The 18,238-nt window shown below is 34.4% G+C and overlaps 1 protein-coding gene across 2 annotated transcripts in view; it reads right to left on the reverse strand.

Moving 5' to 3' along the window:
• Positions 1-10,526, reverse strand: part of SLC9C1 (solute carrier family 9 member C1) — an 86,384-nt gene extending 75,858 nt beyond the window's left edge. For both annotated transcript variants that reach the window (XM_074301172.1, XM_074301171.1), the window contains exons 1-5: positions 10,321-10,526; positions 10,011-10,085; positions 7,304-7,501; positions 5,227-5,327; positions 2,977-3,105 (exon numbers count right to left, since the gene is read on the reverse strand). In XM_074301172.1, the coding sequence (XP_074157273.1) occupies positions 2,977-3,105; positions 5,227-5,327; positions 7,304-7,463 (390 nt within the window). In that variant the 5' untranslated portion in view covers positions 7,464-7,501; positions 10,011-10,085; positions 10,321-10,526. The remainder of the gene's footprint in view (positions 1-2,976; positions 3,106-5,226; positions 5,328-7,303; positions 7,502-10,010; positions 10,086-10,320) is intronic.
• Between the last annotated feature and the right edge of the window lie 7,712 nt (positions 10,527-18,238).

Consider the following 18,238-nt stretch of genomic DNA (forward strand, 5'->3'; position numbering starts at 1 on the left):
CCAGCTCAGCACCCTCTGTGAAACAGTTGAAATGATATACGAGAAGTTGAAAAAAGTAGTTGGATGAAACCACTTATGTACAGAAAAAAAAGCTATAGTTAAAATGAAACAATTTTAAAGGAACTCAGTTATGGATTACCAAGACAAATGAAACAGGAAAATTTCCAAAAATATAATACTTGAAAGGAATTGGTATTGTGACCAAATTAGCCAGGTAATCTATTGTATATTTTCAAGAACAGATAAAAAGATATGGATCCATTAATAACCAGATAAAACTATGCATTATTAGCAATACATAACTCCATATCAAAATTATATTTAGAAAATAGTATACTCAAAACTTGTCTATACATTATTTATATCTGAGAAAATATTAGATAATTTATCAGAACTAAAATCAAATAATCAAAATTATGGATTTTATGCATTTTTAAGAGTTTATGGAACAGGTTGTAGTAATTTATAGCAGTAATTAAATGTATCGGCCAGTTCAGTCAGCCAGAATGTGACAAAACAAGGACTTGAACTTCCTGAATCAAAACTGGCACTATGCTATATATTTGTTATTGAGTTAGAGGTCTGAGAACTCCCTGACTTTTTAAGAGCTGTAGTTCAGAAATGTTCTCTCATAGTCCTTGGAAGAGAGTTGGGTTATTGAGATTTTTGAGTTAAAAGATGCCTAAGAATTTTGAAAAAGGATGCACAGAAATGAGGTGGGAAGGGAGGAAAAGAGAAAATCTGGAACTCAAAGTTTTTAAAAGAAATATTTAAAATTGTTTTTACATATAACTAGAGAAAAATAAAATACTAAAAATAAGATTTTAAAAAGAATAATGTATATCTCAACATATCTTTATATCTCTAACTTACATGTGAATATTTATTAATTGGATGGACTAAGAAAAAAAGAGATGTAGAAGTTATAAAAGAGTTACAAAGAGAAAAATACAAAAAATAAACCACATGAAGTAACCAACTGCAGCAGTAGAAAGGGCAATATTTTCAGCCACCATTTGGATCTTACTGAATTGGACTGAAGAGAATAGTAGCAGCAGCAAAAGGGCGATGATTATCACAGAGAGAAAGAAACAGAAATAGTTGAGCCATGGTAGAGTAGAGATGTGGTCATGAAGTCTCTACAGGTATTATCAAACCCCAAACTCTAAATCTACTGTTTCACCATTTCAAGGACTAAAGTGCTAAAAGTAATAATTTTCCCTCAACTTTCATCCCTAACTAACAGACTATTGTTATAGACTGTTTTCTTCTTTTTTAAAATTTAGGTTGAGCCTTTTATCCAGATTTTCCTTCATATAAAATCTATGGTTACTCATGAAAGTTTATGTTGCTTATCTGTATATTTGATGAATGTTGGGGAAAAGGAAAAGAGGAAGATAGGAGGGATTAGTTAGAAATACACAAAATCTCAATTACAGAGCAAAATCTCTATTCAATATTAAGAATTAGTTATAACTAGGGACTCTGAGCTATTACGATTTTATTAATAACACTTAGACTGATATGAGCACTATAAAATATCAAGGAAATGCTTCTCATGGACTTGAAGACAAGGCTAAAAGGCAAACTAATTTTTTTAAAAGAATGAAGTTGCTTAATACTTTACCTTCTGTTATGAAAGAAAAGAGGGAGAAAGAGAAAAGGGTAGTGACATAAAGGTTTATATTCTGAAATGAATTTATGGTAAGTGATAGACAAGAAGGTCTTTAGCTGCTGGCTCATTCTACTTTCCACAAGGACACCAGTTAGTTACCCTATGTCTATATATTAGTTAATGTTAAGCATGTAACTGTTAACTTTCATATTTCCATTGCTTTTTAGATGACTCTACTACTTATTTACAAAAATTTTCTTTTTTCTTTTTTTTTTTTTTTTTCCAGAAACTTACTGCTTCTGTTGTGTTGGTAAACACACTAAAAGTCCCAGTTTATCCAAAATATTTGAGATGGTGGTTCTAGGTACAAGTTAATTTAATTTTTCCCTTATTTTGTAGATACTCAAGCAACTGAAAATATAATATAAGAAAAGATTGCAGAAAAAAGAGGCTATTGATAATAGCATTTCTATAACAGTTTAAAATTTTTGAGGAACTCTGAGGAGGAAAACAAAGCTGAAAGAGGGTAAGTGACTTGTCAAATAGTTACAGCCATGCAGCTAGCATGTATTAGAGGCAAGATGCAAACTCAAGTTAACTCCAAATATAGCACACTCTAACTCTAAGACTGGGTCAGATTAATGGTAATATCCTCTTCTCACCTCTGTCTGCTCTTAGAACTCATAGCTTTCTTCAAAGGTGAGCTACCTCTATTTTTTAATCTTTTTATTTCTTTTGTACATTTCTTTTTCTATTTTTCTATTTAAAATTCTATTTTTTCCAATCACACATAAAAAACAATTTATTATTCTTTTCAAATTTTGAGTTCCAAATTGTCTCTCTTCCTTACCTCTGCCTCCTGCCCTTGGCATTGAGAAGGCAAGCAATTTGACAGAGGTTATACATATGTCAAAGGTTGCCTCTTCTAAGGAGTTCTTATTGATACTAGCTCCTCTTCTTAGTCTAATTTTTTTTAAATTTGCATACATAATTTGTATTAATGAACACTGGTTTTCCTCAATAGAATGTAAACCCTATGAAGGAAAGAGATGTTTTATCTGTCTTTGTATTTTCAAGGGTTAAGCACAAATACATAATTGTTACTTAATGTAATGATTTAATCAAAAATTGGGACTAACAATTGAATTATTTCTTTAATAATTTTTATGCTCCCAAACATAGCTCCTCCCTAGGTTTGAACCTAAAAATAGAAGAAAAGAAAAGAAATCCATTTAAAAAAAATTTTAACTGAATTTGAATTTGACTTCTGGAACCAAACATTGTATATGCTCTGACCACCCCCTAACATGCAGCCAATTGTCAATAAATTATGTTACAGGAGAGAAAATCACATTGCTTACCTGCCAAAATAGTTTTTGAAGCATATAAAAATCTGTATCAAACGAGACTGAAAATATGATTACTGGAGTAAACAAGTTAATAAATATGACAGGATCCATCCATTGTATCAACTCTGTATATTTTTGTACCTGGGAACATGAATGGAAGTACAGTATTTCTACATCACAAACAATACCAACTTCACACATTAAGCTATTAATGATAAGATTTATATAAAAATACATGCTGTCCACAAATCAAGCTTCATATATTTAGCTATTAATGATAACATTTATATAAAAATATACTGTCCAAAAAACCATAAATCTCATATATAAATAGTATGTTTAATTTGCCAATGTGCACTTTGACAACTGAGCCCTTTTTATAGTAGAATCTGTTGTTGAAAATCTCATAGGCACATCGTTATTTTTTATTCCTTTTAGCCAATTTAATGGAATTAGTACCCTTTTACTACTCACCTGGTTAATAGCTGAAGTCAGTCACTTGTTATTTTTCAGTTGGACTATACCATTGGTCTCCTAGTTGGTCTCCCTGTACACACCTCTATCTTCTCTGGTCCTATCCTCTGCACAACTACCAAATTTATATTCCTAAAGCATTAAGGTGATCATTCTCCTCAAAAAATTCCAGTGGCTCCTTATTGTCTCCAAGATAAAATATAAATTTATTTGTTTTGTCACTTGAAACCGATCACAATCTGGCTCCATCTTGCCTTTCCAGGTTGCTCCATCTTATTCCCTTTATTTTCCAGATAAAGTGACCAAACTTTCTGCTCCCAGTTCATAATATTCTATGCCATTTCTAAATTTTTATAGAGGTTCTCTATACACTGTCTCCTCTCCTCTATGTTTTATAATTCCTAGCTTCTTTCAAGGCTCAGTTCAAGGGCGAGTTCTTGCATAAAACTTATCCTTATAACTCTCCCATTCCTTCTCACTCTCCCTGAATGTATTTTCTATTTATGTATTTGGATCTTCATGTCTTAATCCATACATTATCAAGTAAAATGTAAACACTTTCAAGATAGAGACTGGTTTGTGATTTTTTTTTGATTTATTTTTCCACAACTTAGTAGAGGATTTGCCAGGAATAGCACTGAAAAAAGATTTGCTGAATGTTATGAATGAATGAAAGTTGTTAGGAAAGGCAGTCTATTGTCAGAGAAGGTCTTGTGCAAAACTGATAGGGGACATTGTCTTCCTGACTGTGGTGGGTTAGATTTCAACTAATAAAAAAAAAAAAATTAGCTAACGTAGCAAAGGACTTTCTCCTTATCCTCTCAATCTTGTTTGTACCCTAAACAGGAAAATATTGACAATCTCCAAATGAGGAAGTTGGATGTTATACTGAATAGAGCATTGGACTTGGAGGAAAGAAGACCTGTGTTCAAATCTTGCCTCAGATACTTAACTGTGAGTGAATCACAACCTTAACCTGAGCTCCTCATCTATAAAAGAGGGATTGCTGAGTCATTTTAGTCATGTCTAACTCTTGGAGACCCTATTTAAGGCTTTCTTGGAAAAAGATACTGGAATGGTCTGCCATTTTTTTTTTTTTTTTTGTAGATCACTTTGAAATGACAAGAGAAACTGAAGCAAACATGGTTAAATGACTTGGCCAGTGTTACATAGGTAGCAAACATTTGAGGCTGGATGTGAACTCAGGGACCAGGGCTTTATCCTAACTGACCCCAAAAGGGGGGTAATAATAACTTTTACCTCAAAGACTTAATCTGAAGAGCAAATTAATTAGTATGATTAAGGTAATTATAAAATTTTAAAGCACTATTTAATTTTTAAAAATGTCTGTTTTTATAGAGCTGTTTTAAGAATCAAATGATTTTTAAAATCTTTTTTGTTTTGCTTTTTTGCTAATTGTGCCTCCCAAGTATCAACCTATTCTCCATTTGGGGTTCTGGCCCAAGTGTTTGACAAATTTTCTTGTCTAGGATCTCCTCACAACAAAGGGGGAAGGGGAAAGGATCTTTTCATTTTCCTGTTATATTCTCCTCAGTAGTCACAGATCCCTAGCATCAATAATAACTCTCTAACTAAACACACATTGAAAGGAAGCATCTCAAGTTCAGAATCTCTTTTTTCTGTGTCTTATCATCTCCTGCAAGTGTCAGTCACTACACTCAGTTTTTGATCTATTAAAACTAAAATCACATCAAGGAGACTATTTGTCATACAGAAGTTTCAGGAGCTCTCTTGACCCAATTTATATTTATGTTTTATGATACAAACCTTAAAAGATGTAAAACTTAGGATTTCAAAAGAACTTCCTATTAAAAACAGGAGTATTGGGAGGGGAAACTGTGAATCTTTCAACTTGATCTTCAAAAATGCTGCAAACAAAATATTTGTTGTTAGTAGAGGGAATGTATTTATCCAACTTTGAGATGACACATTTGTCCAGGAATAACAATATAATATTCATTTATATACAATCATATTTCATGTTTAATTTCATGCCTTAAAGTCCTTCCATTGCTCCTTTATGAAGTTCCTGAAATGTAAAGTGTTATTCTTTAAATATGGATTCATTTCTCAAATTCTTGGCAAATACCCATAGCACTACCAAGAACTTAGGAGCTTTCAGAATCAAAGGTTTCATCCTTGTGGTACTTGGCTCTAACTGGTGAGCCTTCCTTTGATTTTCCTTAGTTGTGAGTTCACCATGCTACTTGATGGCTATCTCCATGTCATGTCACCTGAACCCCAGCCTCAGAGTATATCAGTCCTTTGATCCTATCACCATTTCACCCTGACTTTCATTAAAAACTCTTTCATTTTGCTATATGTACATTTATCTCTTCCATATCCCAGAGATTAGGAGCATGGCAACCCCACAAATTGAAAAATTCAGATAAATCTTTTGGCTCTCCTTTCATACCAGAAAAAAGTCTGAATTATTATGGTACTAAAAGATAAAATATATTGAAATTATACAGTATTATTCATATATTTTATGATTTTCTGAGTTTCTAAACTCTTTCTGCCATTTGCTTGTCTTCATATCTGCAGCTTCTCCAAAACTCCCCCAAAATTTCATTTAATTTCTTATGTTGATGAGAGATTATATTAAAACCATCTGGGGAAAATCATGATGTGGAAGGGATTGCTACATTGTCTTTTCTCTCATTAAAATGTAAGCTCTTCAAGAATTTTTTTCTTTTTTTCCAATTGTTTAGTACAGCGTACTACTCATTGGTATTATCTTCTAAAATCTTATGAAATTCTATAAGCAGTAGTTGATAAATATCTTTAGATCTGTATCCTGTAAGTTACCAAAGTAAATATGAAGATAAAGTGCAATTAGAAATCTCTGGGACAAGAAAGTTCATAGTCACTAATCTTATTCAGTGCTTATAGAGTGATTTACTATTGTTCTTGATTTTAATTCACAATAAACAATATTCTATTTAATTTCTGTTTGTACTGTCCTATTGTTTTATACACTCACAAACTTAGCCTTTTCTTGCCTCAATTTATAAAAATGACCATGATGATAAGTGAACATTTTTTAATCAAAGAAAGCAGCAAGAAATCAGTTTTGTATATTAGAACTATTGTAACATTTATATAGCACTTAATATGTCAGTTCCTGTATTAAATGCTTTGCAATTATGTCATTTGATACTTACAACCACCATGGGAGGTAAATGCTATTACCATTCTCATTTTACAGATGAAGAAACTGAAGAAAACAGGTTAAGTGATTTGTCCGGAGCAACATGGTGTCTGAAGCTGAATTTAATAGGTCTGGTGTTCTATTCAATGTGTCACCTAGCTGCCTAACATCAAAAAATACACAAGTAAATGAGCTGTTCAACTGGAAATGAATTATGATCTCAGTTCAAACCAGAAGATAGAATAATTTCATCAAAGGGTAGTCTGCTGTCACACTTTTCCTCTCTCCAACACGTTGAAATCCCTTCTCCATTCACATAGCATTAGAACTCAGTATTCTTTCAGTAAATCAGGAGCATGTGCCCTTACACAGATACAGTATAAGACTTTCAGAGCATCCTCTGAAAACCAGCCCTTGAGTTGGACAGAAAAGGAGTAACAAATATAATGTTCTCTTTGTTTTCCATCAGTGAGGCAATTCTCTACATGGGAAAAGAATAGGGGAAGAAATTTTGAACTCTGCTTCACCAGCAGGGGACTAAGTAGATTTAAACTATTCATGACATGAAGTAGATTTAGGGAAAATTTCAAATTATTTAATCATTACTGATTTTAATTCTGAAGTATAAGCTTTTAAGAAAAGAAAGAGAAAATGGAATAGGCTGTTAATAAAGAAGAATTATATACATACCTCCAAGTATATTTATAATACATAACCCAAATACAATTTTGGGGAGATACTTTGGGGTGGTCAATAACATAGAAGAAAGAAAATCAAACCACTTGTTCTCTAGTTCATCATTGCTTTCATTCTTGGAAGGAAACTCGCTGGAATTCTGAGAAAATAACATCTTGCCACCTTTAATAATATCACTCTGAACTCTTCTCCCTGCACAGTACAGAATAAGAAAAACATGAGATTTTCCTTCAGCATACCCTATGAACTATGTGTGTGACACTGTCTCTAAAATTCCTTTTACTCTATTTCCAATGATTCCCAACTATTTAGTAGGAACATATTTATTGTGCTCTGATTTCTTTCTTCCATCATCTATTGGGCAGCATGACCAATAGCATCAGATCTCTATGGTGGTTTAAGATCTTCTAGAGTTCTGGAGAAGTTGGTATGGAATAGGAATGTGTCTGGAGACCTCAGAAATATCTGGAGGTAGAAATAAATATTTAATAATAGGTTCTCCAGAGAGGAAGGAAATGTACACTAGATATATTTTTTAAAATTTTAATCTGCATTAGTGGTATTTCTACATCACTTTCTCAAGTTTAGATAATTAACAAAACCATCAAAACAAAATTCAGTGCTTTCCCCAATATAGAATTGTGTACAATAGAAAGTTTTGAAATCAGTGGGCATGGGTTCAAAATCCACCTCTGTTGTTTACTAGCTATGTGGCTGTGCCTTACCTTTACTGACAATGATGATGATGAAGACGATAATGATGATAATGATATAAATGATAATAATAGCTGACATTTAAATAGCACTGAAAATTGCAGAAGATTTTATTCAACTTTCATTAATTGCAATTATTTGTAATAATGAAAAAGTTGGGGCTTGTTGATTTCCAAGTTTCCATTCCATTTATAATTCCAATCTAATAAATTAACAGTGCAATAGAAACACTGTTGAATTTGAAGTACCTGAGCTCTTGTTTTAACTCCACTATTTACTATGTGATCATAATCAACTTGCTTTATTTTTTCTGTGTTACAGCTATTCCATTTACAAAATCAAGAGTTTGGACTAAATGAACTTCTAATTTTCAGTCTTATGACCCTATGACTTTTATTCAAAATAGTAAAATAATAACATAGAGTGTTTGTTAAAAAGTTGATTGAGGACTTTGATTTGGTTGGAACCAAAGCAATTATGGCTACCGCCTTCCACATCATAGTGCACAACCTACTCATTTTGTGATTACACAATGCATTCAAATCCTACCTTGGACAAATCCCTTAAACTCAGTTTCCTCATGAATAAAACAAAAGCTATGGACTTCAAATTCTAAGAAGTAGAAACATTGAAGTACATCACTAGATCTTTCATCTGCTGTCCTACCTTGTTGCAACTGGGTGGAACAAGATGACCCTCCCAGAATAAACTCATCATTTCTAATCTTATCACTATGAAGCTAACTCAAACCTTGACCGTACCTCCCTCAGTTTCCTTTCCCCTCTAGAAGCTCGGAGAGTGAATTATCAAATATTCCACTGGATTTTCAGCTTACTCTTCATAACACTGGTTACACTATCTAGTTTCAACTTCATGGAATATAATGCCTCCAATTTGGGTACCTTCTGGTATCTTAAGTTTCTTCCTTCCACCTCTGCTTTTTTCCTCCTTTTGTATGTTGTCTCCCCTTTTAGATTGTAAGCTCGTTGGAGACAGGGACTGTCTTTCTTTTTATTAATTTATTCCTTAATGCTTAGCATAATATCTGACACATTATGGCACTTAATAAAATGTTTATTGGATTATTAGATTAGAAGTACCTTTCAGCTGTATGTCTATGATAACATGACTTTGTTAGTACATTTCCTACTTCTTAATTAGAAATCATCACTAGAAATATGTTAAAGACTAAAACAGCATACATCTCTCTATTATCCTTTGGGTCACCCACAACCTTAATTCCAGTATGTCCAACACAAGCAACATCATTATGAGATGATGGATTGTAAAAGGATGTCTTTTTCATGTAAAGGAGCAGGGAGGTATTATTAAGAAGAACAAACATCTTTAGTGAGCATACATGCCCAATGTTTATGAAAACAGGATTTTCCAAATGAATTATATCTGTGGTGTTATTCTAGAAGGTTTCTTATATAGGCATATGGACGTATATTATTGGAAGAAACTCTATATTTATGACATACTGGGGCTGTGACTCCATACCATTATAAAGGGAGAAACTGAAGCCAAGGATTTCAGAACCCTCACTAACGATGACTGAAATGTTGGACATCTCCAATCATGTCCACACTTATGCTTTCACAAGATGGTAGGGGTTTTGTTAAGATTTGTGGATTGCCCTTTTTTTGGTGTTGTGTTGTTCTTTCAATAGTTTCCTATCCGACTCTTTGTGATCTCATTTGGAGGTTTTCTTAACAAAGATACTGAATTGGTTTTCCATTTTCTTCTCCAGCTCATGGAGCACCTCTGTAAATGCTTTACATTCAAATGGGCTAAGATTCAAATGAGAATTCAAAAGCTTTCGTTAGCCTGATATTAATTGTAGATGTGAATGTCTAGACAGGAAGATAGGCAAAATCTCCATTTTATAATAAATTATTTCACAATTAATAATTTTATAATAAAACATAAGGCCTACTCATTAAATGAAGATAGAGGAATAGGTATACGAACTAATCTACTTTACTTTTAATGCTTCTTCACTCTTGATAATTGGCCAGTTATGAGTCCTTCCTCTGTCTCAGAAATCAGTTGTCAACACCTGTGGAGATGAACATCAATACATAATCAATACAAACTCTCTGATAATACAGTTGCTCTGCTTTATTGGCTCTAGAAGATTAATGAGTCTGAACTAGGCTGTCCAGGGGCTATCTTAGATGGCAGCACTGGAATGAAAAAAATACATAAATAAAATCGAGGAGTTGGAATTAAACTCAAGCATTGAAAGGGTAGGTGTGAAGAAGAGGAAGAACTGAAAGGAACAATTTAGGAACCTGAATGGTGGGAGACATTTCCAGCAATCTGGCTCGTGCTGAGGCTGTGGTTGTGTGAAGAGGCAATTGCTTCTCTTAAGGAAGAAGCCAAATTAGATTGAGGAGGAGAAATTGCCAGTGAGGAAGAGCTCTTGGCAGTGAGGACAGGATAGAGAGATGGCTAACTGAACCCAGCAGAACCTTGTCTAAGTCCCACCCCTGCTGTCCACCCATTGGTTCCCAGTGTCTGACCCATGACCTGATTGGCCAATGTAGTATAAATCAGGAATTCACAATTCATCTGTTTTTGTTGTTTTTTTCTTGAGACTTCAGATGCTGAACAGAAAGTCTCTGCTCATAGGTTAAAAAATTTGACATAATGAGGTAGTAAATACAATTTTATTTTTTAAAAAATATTTTAATTCTTTAATTTATAACTGTTTTAGGTAGTAATAACTAATGACACTAGAATTATTTTCTTTAACACAAAAGAGTACACATTTTCTTCACTAAATATAGGATTATATCCTGTGATAATATCACAAATCCCTACACTATTGCCTAATTATTCTCATGCCATTGTGAGATATTTAAAGGACCTTATTTTAAATAGGAAGGTGTGTGTGTGTATTATATAACTACAGACATAGGTAGATAGATATAAATATAAATGTGTATATATATATAAATAGCTATAATATTTATTATATACATACATATACACATATACATAAATATGTACTCATCTACTTAGTTATTTAGGATATAGAAAGGCTGAATGGCTCAGATGTTACACACCTGCATCTTTTTTTTTTTACCCCTGAGGCTGGGGTTAAGTGACTTGCCCAGGGTCACACAGCTAGGAAGTGTTAAGTGTCTGAGACCAGATTTGAACTCGGGTCCTCCCGAATTCAGGGCTGGTGCTCTATCCACTGCGCCACCTAGCTGCCCCCCACCTACATCTTTTTACAGTAGTTCAGATGTGTTTCAATATTAGCCCATGAGATAAAATTTAATATTGATTGTAGAAGCTTGCATAAAAAGAAAATAGGAACACAGCTAAGTAAGGAAAAATGTTCTCCTAACTTGATGTCAATTCTACGCTAAAGTCATATAGACAGCCAATAATATTGAGAAAATGTCCTAGTTATACTGAGAGTCAGCAGATGGGAAATTTTGGGGAATTAGAAAGTCATACTGGAGAAACTGAGTTGAAATAAAATTCCATCAGCCATGTCAAGAGTCATCCTTCTATTCTTTCTATGAGATAGAATTCCATCTGGAGTTCCCGAATATCACCCCATAGGGTTACTGGCATTATTGATCATTATCTCAATAGCATTTGTTAATGATCATATTTGGAATCAGTCTCAGAATGATGTCATTTACAGTCCCAATTGTCATATTTAAAGGCACATTGTAATTTAGTTCAAATAGGGGTTCTACAATTTCAGAAAGAACCTACTGCTCATCAATTTACTCCTTGCCCTCTGTAAATTTCTCTATTGACTTTCAAATCAAGTTGCAAAGGCAAACCTTCCTCCAACCTTCTCAACATGCTTAAGCCTTCTTTTCATTTGTATACATCTCTTCTGTGGCTTGAAAATTCAAACTTTAATTATTACCACATAAACACACATGCATACTTAATTATACATATACATATACACACATTGATATCCCTCTAGTAGTCTTGAAAAACACATCTTTCTTGTTTCTCTTTTTCCAAAACTCTAAAACCCTTTATTCACATGACACAACTTTTCTTTGCTTGTTCAGATCTTCCATTTCCATCATATCTCAAACTATATTCATTTCACTGAATATTTCCTTTATAATTTTAGCACATATTGTTGTTAAATGAATCCAATGACTTACAAAAACCTTATTTTCCAAGCTGTATAATTAATTTCAACTCAAACACATCCATACCCACACCCCCACACCCCCATATATATATATGTGTGTGTGTGTGTATATATATATATATATACATACATACATATAAGTTACTAATTTACCTACAATTATTAAAGTCTGTTGCTTGACTTGTTGCAAACTAAGGTTTCTCTTAGGAAATTAAAATATCTCAAGTGTTTTTCCCAAACAGGGATAGCAGCATCCATAATTCTTATGTTATCTACCAAAATCAACCAAAGTATTTTTCCCAAAACAAATTATACTCACTTTTCTTTTCTGTTTACTTATTCTTCATTTTCAAGAGTCTGGAGAGAGTTAACAATAATAAAGTCAAGAGTTATATTTTTCAATTCTAGCTAATATTTCTTATATAGTTTTTATAATAACATACCTTTTAAACATATATTTCTAAAATTCTAAATTGATTTCATTTAAGGACATTATAGAGAAACTTTTATCAAAGGGTACTTTAAAAAACAAAAAAAAAATCTTATTTTGTAGCTTTAAACACATCACCCTAATGTCAGATTATTGAGTGGGCAATTGTAGAGAACAGAATATCATAGTCAGACAGTTCCCCATATTTAAATTGAACATTATAAATTTTAGTTGGGAGGTCTAATCTAATTAGATTAGTAATCTAATCTAATTACTTTTAGCAAATGAGAGCTTTTTCCAATTAAAATTTAGCTTTAAAAGCATTTTTCCTATAGCTGCTGCTGAGTTAAAAATAAAATTTCTTTCCACATTCATTTTTAGTTCATCAGTTAACGTTTGTTAAATTTGTATTGGGTACTTTTATCAGTAGAAATAACAGTTGTTCAACTTCTAAAATTGGTACAAGAAAAGAGTGAAGTGAACACCTGAAAAAAGCTGGGACTGGGGTCTTGGAGTCTGGGGAAAAGAAATACTTTCTCCTTATTCCTCCTTCATGCATTACTGCTCCTTATGAAACCTCTTGTTGCTATTTCTTTTCTTATTTGGGGGGTGAGGTGGTTTTTCTTTCTTCCATTTTGGGTTACATGACCTTTCCTCCCTCGCCCCCACCTCACAGTGAAAGCACTTACATGGATCCTAAAATACAGATCTTGCCTGTCACACTGCCTGTGACCAAGGGTAAAAGAGTTCAGATGATTAAGATTTCCTTTACTGAGATGACAATCTGATAATTCTCCAATTTCTGGCCCACTCTTCCTTTCTACTATCTTCCCCTCTCCTCATAGAAAATATATAAAGCAACATATTCGATATGCTGAAAAGGCATGCTGAAACTAGGGTTTCAGTATAGATATGTTTTTTTTGTTTGTTTGTTTGTTTTTTTTGTTTTTTTTTTTTGGGCAGGGATTGATTAATGAACCGGTGCAGATAATACAAACATCTCATGGAGTAAAGGGTTACACCCTTTATATAGTTCAGTACTTTTTCATAGCCTCTTCTAAAAATGATTGGTATTCTCACCTTCTTGCACTGTCTGCACTAATTCAACAAACTTAGTGGCATTTCTTCTTCATGTGGAGACATCAAAGCAAGAAAAGGGTTTATGTTGTCTAATTAAAGCTCACACTACAGCCTGCGGGCCAGATGCGGCCTGCTGAGGACGTTTAAGTGGCCCACCGGGTTATGGCAAAATCAGACCAGAAGTGACGTTTCTTCACTTCAAAATAAGATACATGCAGAGTGCATAGGAATTTGTTCATAATTTTTGTTTTTACTATAGTCCGGCCCTCCAACAGTCTGAGGGACAGTGAACTGGCCCCCTATTTAAAAAGTTTGAGGACCACTGCTTTAGCATATCAGGAACTTAATGATAATGTGCTGAAAAGATAGGGGGAACAGGAAGGAAATGTATGTTTATTTATGATAAGCAAACATCTCCTGCTTTGGGATAAAGCACAACTTGTTATTGCAAAGTTTCAAATTATAATGAGGATATAGGTCAAGGCCACATTCTTATGAGAGGTCTTCACTCAGTTTATCCTATTTAGGCCCAACAATTAACATCAAGAAAATATGGGTCCTCTACCAGCCAGCACCACACAATCTATATGCAGAACCAGTAGTTATAGTAAATGGAGAATTGTTGTATGCTGTGGATAAGGTCACTTCCCCTGGCAGTGTACTTTCCAGGGATGTATACATAAATGATGGGGTTGATGTACTCATTGGTAGCAATAGCTCAGTGTTTGGGAAGCTTCTAAGAAAAGTTGGAGAGAAGAGATATGAGACTGCTTGTCCAACTGAAGATCTACAGAACTGTTCTGGTGACTTCCTTGTTGTATAATGTTTTATCAGGACAGTCTACCAGCACCAGTCCAGAACAGCTCCCATTTGAAATGTCTTGGGAAGATTCTGAAGTTCACCTGGCAAGATAAGATACCAGACACTGACAGCCTTTCTTAAGCTGGACTGCCAAACATTCAAAAAACACAACTCTAATGGACTGGCCACTTTATTTGTATGCCAAAAATATTTCAGCAAAAGACTTTATTTTATGAAGAACTCACACAAGGCAAGTGGTCACATGGGGGTGAGGAGAGCTTTAGACTTGATTGCATGGCGTGGGAGACACTGCACAGGATACCCAGCATGACATGCCTGCCAAAAAAGGCACCATGTTTATGAGCAAAGCAGAATTGCAGTGGCTCATAAGAAATGTGAGAAAGCAAAGTTAGAGACGTTTATACACAAAATATTCATATGGACTATTTGTGCCTGATCTGTAGTAGTGTTGTGCCACAGTTCTCTTTTATCCTGGCTCACTTTCCCTAAATTGTCCTGCCTTGGTTTCCCTGAATTGTTCTGCCTCAGTTCCTAATTGTTCTGGTCCATCCTGCAACACCACCCCTCCTTGCTGATCATCAGAATATTTGATAAGGATAAAAGACCTTCTATCTTAGACATCATGACCCTAGCCCTTCCCTACTTATCAGAATGCCTCTTCCCATTCTGTAATCCCAATTTATCAGATGTCATTCTCATCCCAGATGCCTTTCCCCCATCATGTCATTGTTCTTGTTACCCTATAAAAGAATCTTTGTATCCAACATTCATTGCTGGATTCTTGGAGACCATAGTCTCATTCAGCCTTGGGACATTTGGTCCCAGTAAATCTCCCCTTTTCAAATAAATTATTTTAACTCTCCAATCTCTATCTTGCCTTAGTTACTCCAGCATTACAGTGGAATCTTCTGAGCTCATAATGATATGATTAACCACATGTCCCTATACACTGGAGCATAGTGACATCATTTCAGTCCTCTTCAAGCACAATCTGGCTCCTAGTCCAGTGCTCTATCCACTTTGCCAACCCAGCTACCCCTGTGAAAGTACTCTTATTGCTGTTTCAGTTGTGTGTGACTCTGGGATCCTGTTTGGGGTTTTCTTAGCAAAGATATTGGAATGTTTTGTTATTTCTCCAGCTCATTTTACAGGTGAGGAAACTGAGGCAAATAGAATTAAGTGACTTGGCCAAACTCCTATAGCTAGTAGGTGTCTGAGGCCAGATTTGAACTCAGGAAGATGATTCTCGATTCTAGGTCCAGTGCTCTGTGCCCTATGTAATCACTTAGCCGCCCTTGTGGAAGTACTAAAGAGGTACAAATATGAGAGAGGATTCTGTTCTTCAGAGAGCAGGCAATAAAATACTGAGTCTTTTCTGAGGCCTTTCGCTTCTTTTAGCAGTAGGGAAGCCTGGAAGATGAAAATACAAGTATGGGGAGATTTTCCCCTGGCCAAAATACAGGCTCCCAGCTAGGAATATTTCACAATTGGCTGTTATACATAATGTAGACAGAAATGTGGATACAAAAGACTTTTTACCTTGCCCCCTTTAACTCACCTTTTGTTCTGGCTATACATTTGCAGATGATCATAAAGAAAATATTGGGAATTTCTAGATCTAAGTCTGGTATAAGTGGCTCAATGACTAGAGTTTTGGTCCTGGAGTCAGAAAAACTTATTTTTCTGAGTTCAAATCTGACCCCAGACACTTACTAAGTCTGTGATCATGGGCAAGTCACTTAATCCTATTTGCCTCATCTGTAAAATGAGCTGGAGAAAAAAAACGGCAAACCACTCCATTGTTTTTGCCAAGAAAACCCTAATGGGGCCCCAAACAGGTAGGTGGATTTATGGAGCTGAAATGACTGAACAATTACAACAATCAGGGAGCATTCTGTGTACCTTTTCTTAACAGTATGAAGTATCTCCTGGTTATGGAAAAAAACAAAACAAAACAAAAAAAAAAAAAAAGGTGGTGCAGTGGATAGAGCACCAGCCCTGAATTCAGGAGGACCTGAGTTCAAATTTAACCTCAGACACTTAACACTTCCTGGCTGTGTGACCCTGGGCAAGTCACTTAACCCCAGCCTCAGGGGAAAAAAAAAACCAGACCCATTTGTTTGTCCTTAGGAAGAAGCTTTTGAGGCACTGATATCTTAGTAGACTTTGTGGTAGAGGTGGCTCTCAAGATATGAAGTACAGAAGCTGATAGAAGAACAATAATGGTTGTTGTCAGTAATGAGATCAGCAGTGGGATTGGGGGGAGAGACAGCAGAGAAGTGATGCAGCATCCATGTGCAGGCCCCGCAGTGAGCAGGACCCCTCTGGGAACAGACTCATAGAGATCAGTCATGTCAAGAGATGATAGCATGCACAAAATGAAAGCAACTTTAGTCATACAGTTTCTCTTCAGGCGCCGTTCTATATGTGTGTTCCCATGTGTTGATCTTCATATACAACTGAGGTGTAGAGAGGAAGAACTAACACAAAGGCATTAAAAGGGGGAAGACTGTAGCTCTGAAAACTTACATTGGAAATGGATTAATAGGGAACAATATGTATATAGGTGTGTGTGTATATATGTGTGTGTGTGTGTGTGTGTGTGTGTGTGTGTGTGTGTGTGTCACGAAGGGTATAGCATTCTCTAAAATCTATGAAGAACTAAGGGAGTGGGGAACTAGATAATGTGAAGCATAAAGATTTATTGCAGTGGGTGTGTTTCATGGGAAAGAGATAAAGAAGGAGGGAAAAGATGACATAAAATAAGGTAGGATTCAGAATGGGAAAGAGAATGTGAAAGAGTGGAGGAAAGAGATAAAGGAGAGAGCCTTGAGTGAAGAGAGTTTAGGCAAATTTAGGAGAAGAATTAAAGTAGAAGAGTAAGAAGAGAGAGGAAATGAGAGGTACACACAAATAGTATAACAAGGATTAGGAGTAGAAATTATTAGAAAAAAAATCAGTACTAGCAATCATTGATCTCAAAGTCAGGTTTAAAGATTCAATCAAAAGAAATCTTCATTATGTGTCAGTCACATTTATGTTGTTTTAAATGCATTTCTACATATGTATAAATGAAGATTAGGGTAAATATGCATTTAAATCTGTGTATTATATATGTAGACATATATATATATAAGTGTGTATATGCAAGTGTGAATATATATCTAATGGAAATTTATTGTTACATATATTAATCCTCCTGATGTTCTGCTGGGCATGACAATGTTTTGTTTTATTTTTTTTCTCTCTTTCTTTTTCTATTTTGTTCTTTCTTTATTTTGTCTTTAGTTTAAAATAAATAAATATTAAGAAAATAAAAAGATATGAGGCTTTAACAAGTGAGAAGCATTGCCTGTGTTTTACTTTTACTTAATTATTTTACTTTGTTACAATATAAACTCTTCCTAAAAGGAAGTAATATCTAAATGTTTATAATGTAAAATTAAAACTGTCTCTGTGTCTGTCTCTCTCTGTATGTGTGTGTCTGATTGTTTTCTCAGTCAGTAACAAAGAACAATTTAGTGAATATTTTCTTACTTGGATATGAAAGAGGAAGTTCCTTTTTAACAAGGGTTTTTATCTTGGGAGGGGTCTATGAAATGACTAATTTTTTAATTTTAGATATTATAATAACTATATTTTAATATAATTAAGTTGCTACTCCTTTGCATTTTATTTCATACATTTCAAATATTCTAAGAAGACGTCGTTGAAGATTTCATTGGACTGCTTAGGGGAT

The sequence above is a fragment of the Sminthopsis crassicaudata genome, chromosome 3, assembly GCF_048593235.1.
Source record: "Sminthopsis crassicaudata isolate SCR6 chromosome 3, ASM4859323v1, whole genome shotgun sequence".
Lineage (NCBI taxonomy): Eukaryota > Metazoa > Chordata > Mammalia > Dasyuromorphia > Dasyuridae > Sminthopsis > Sminthopsis crassicaudata.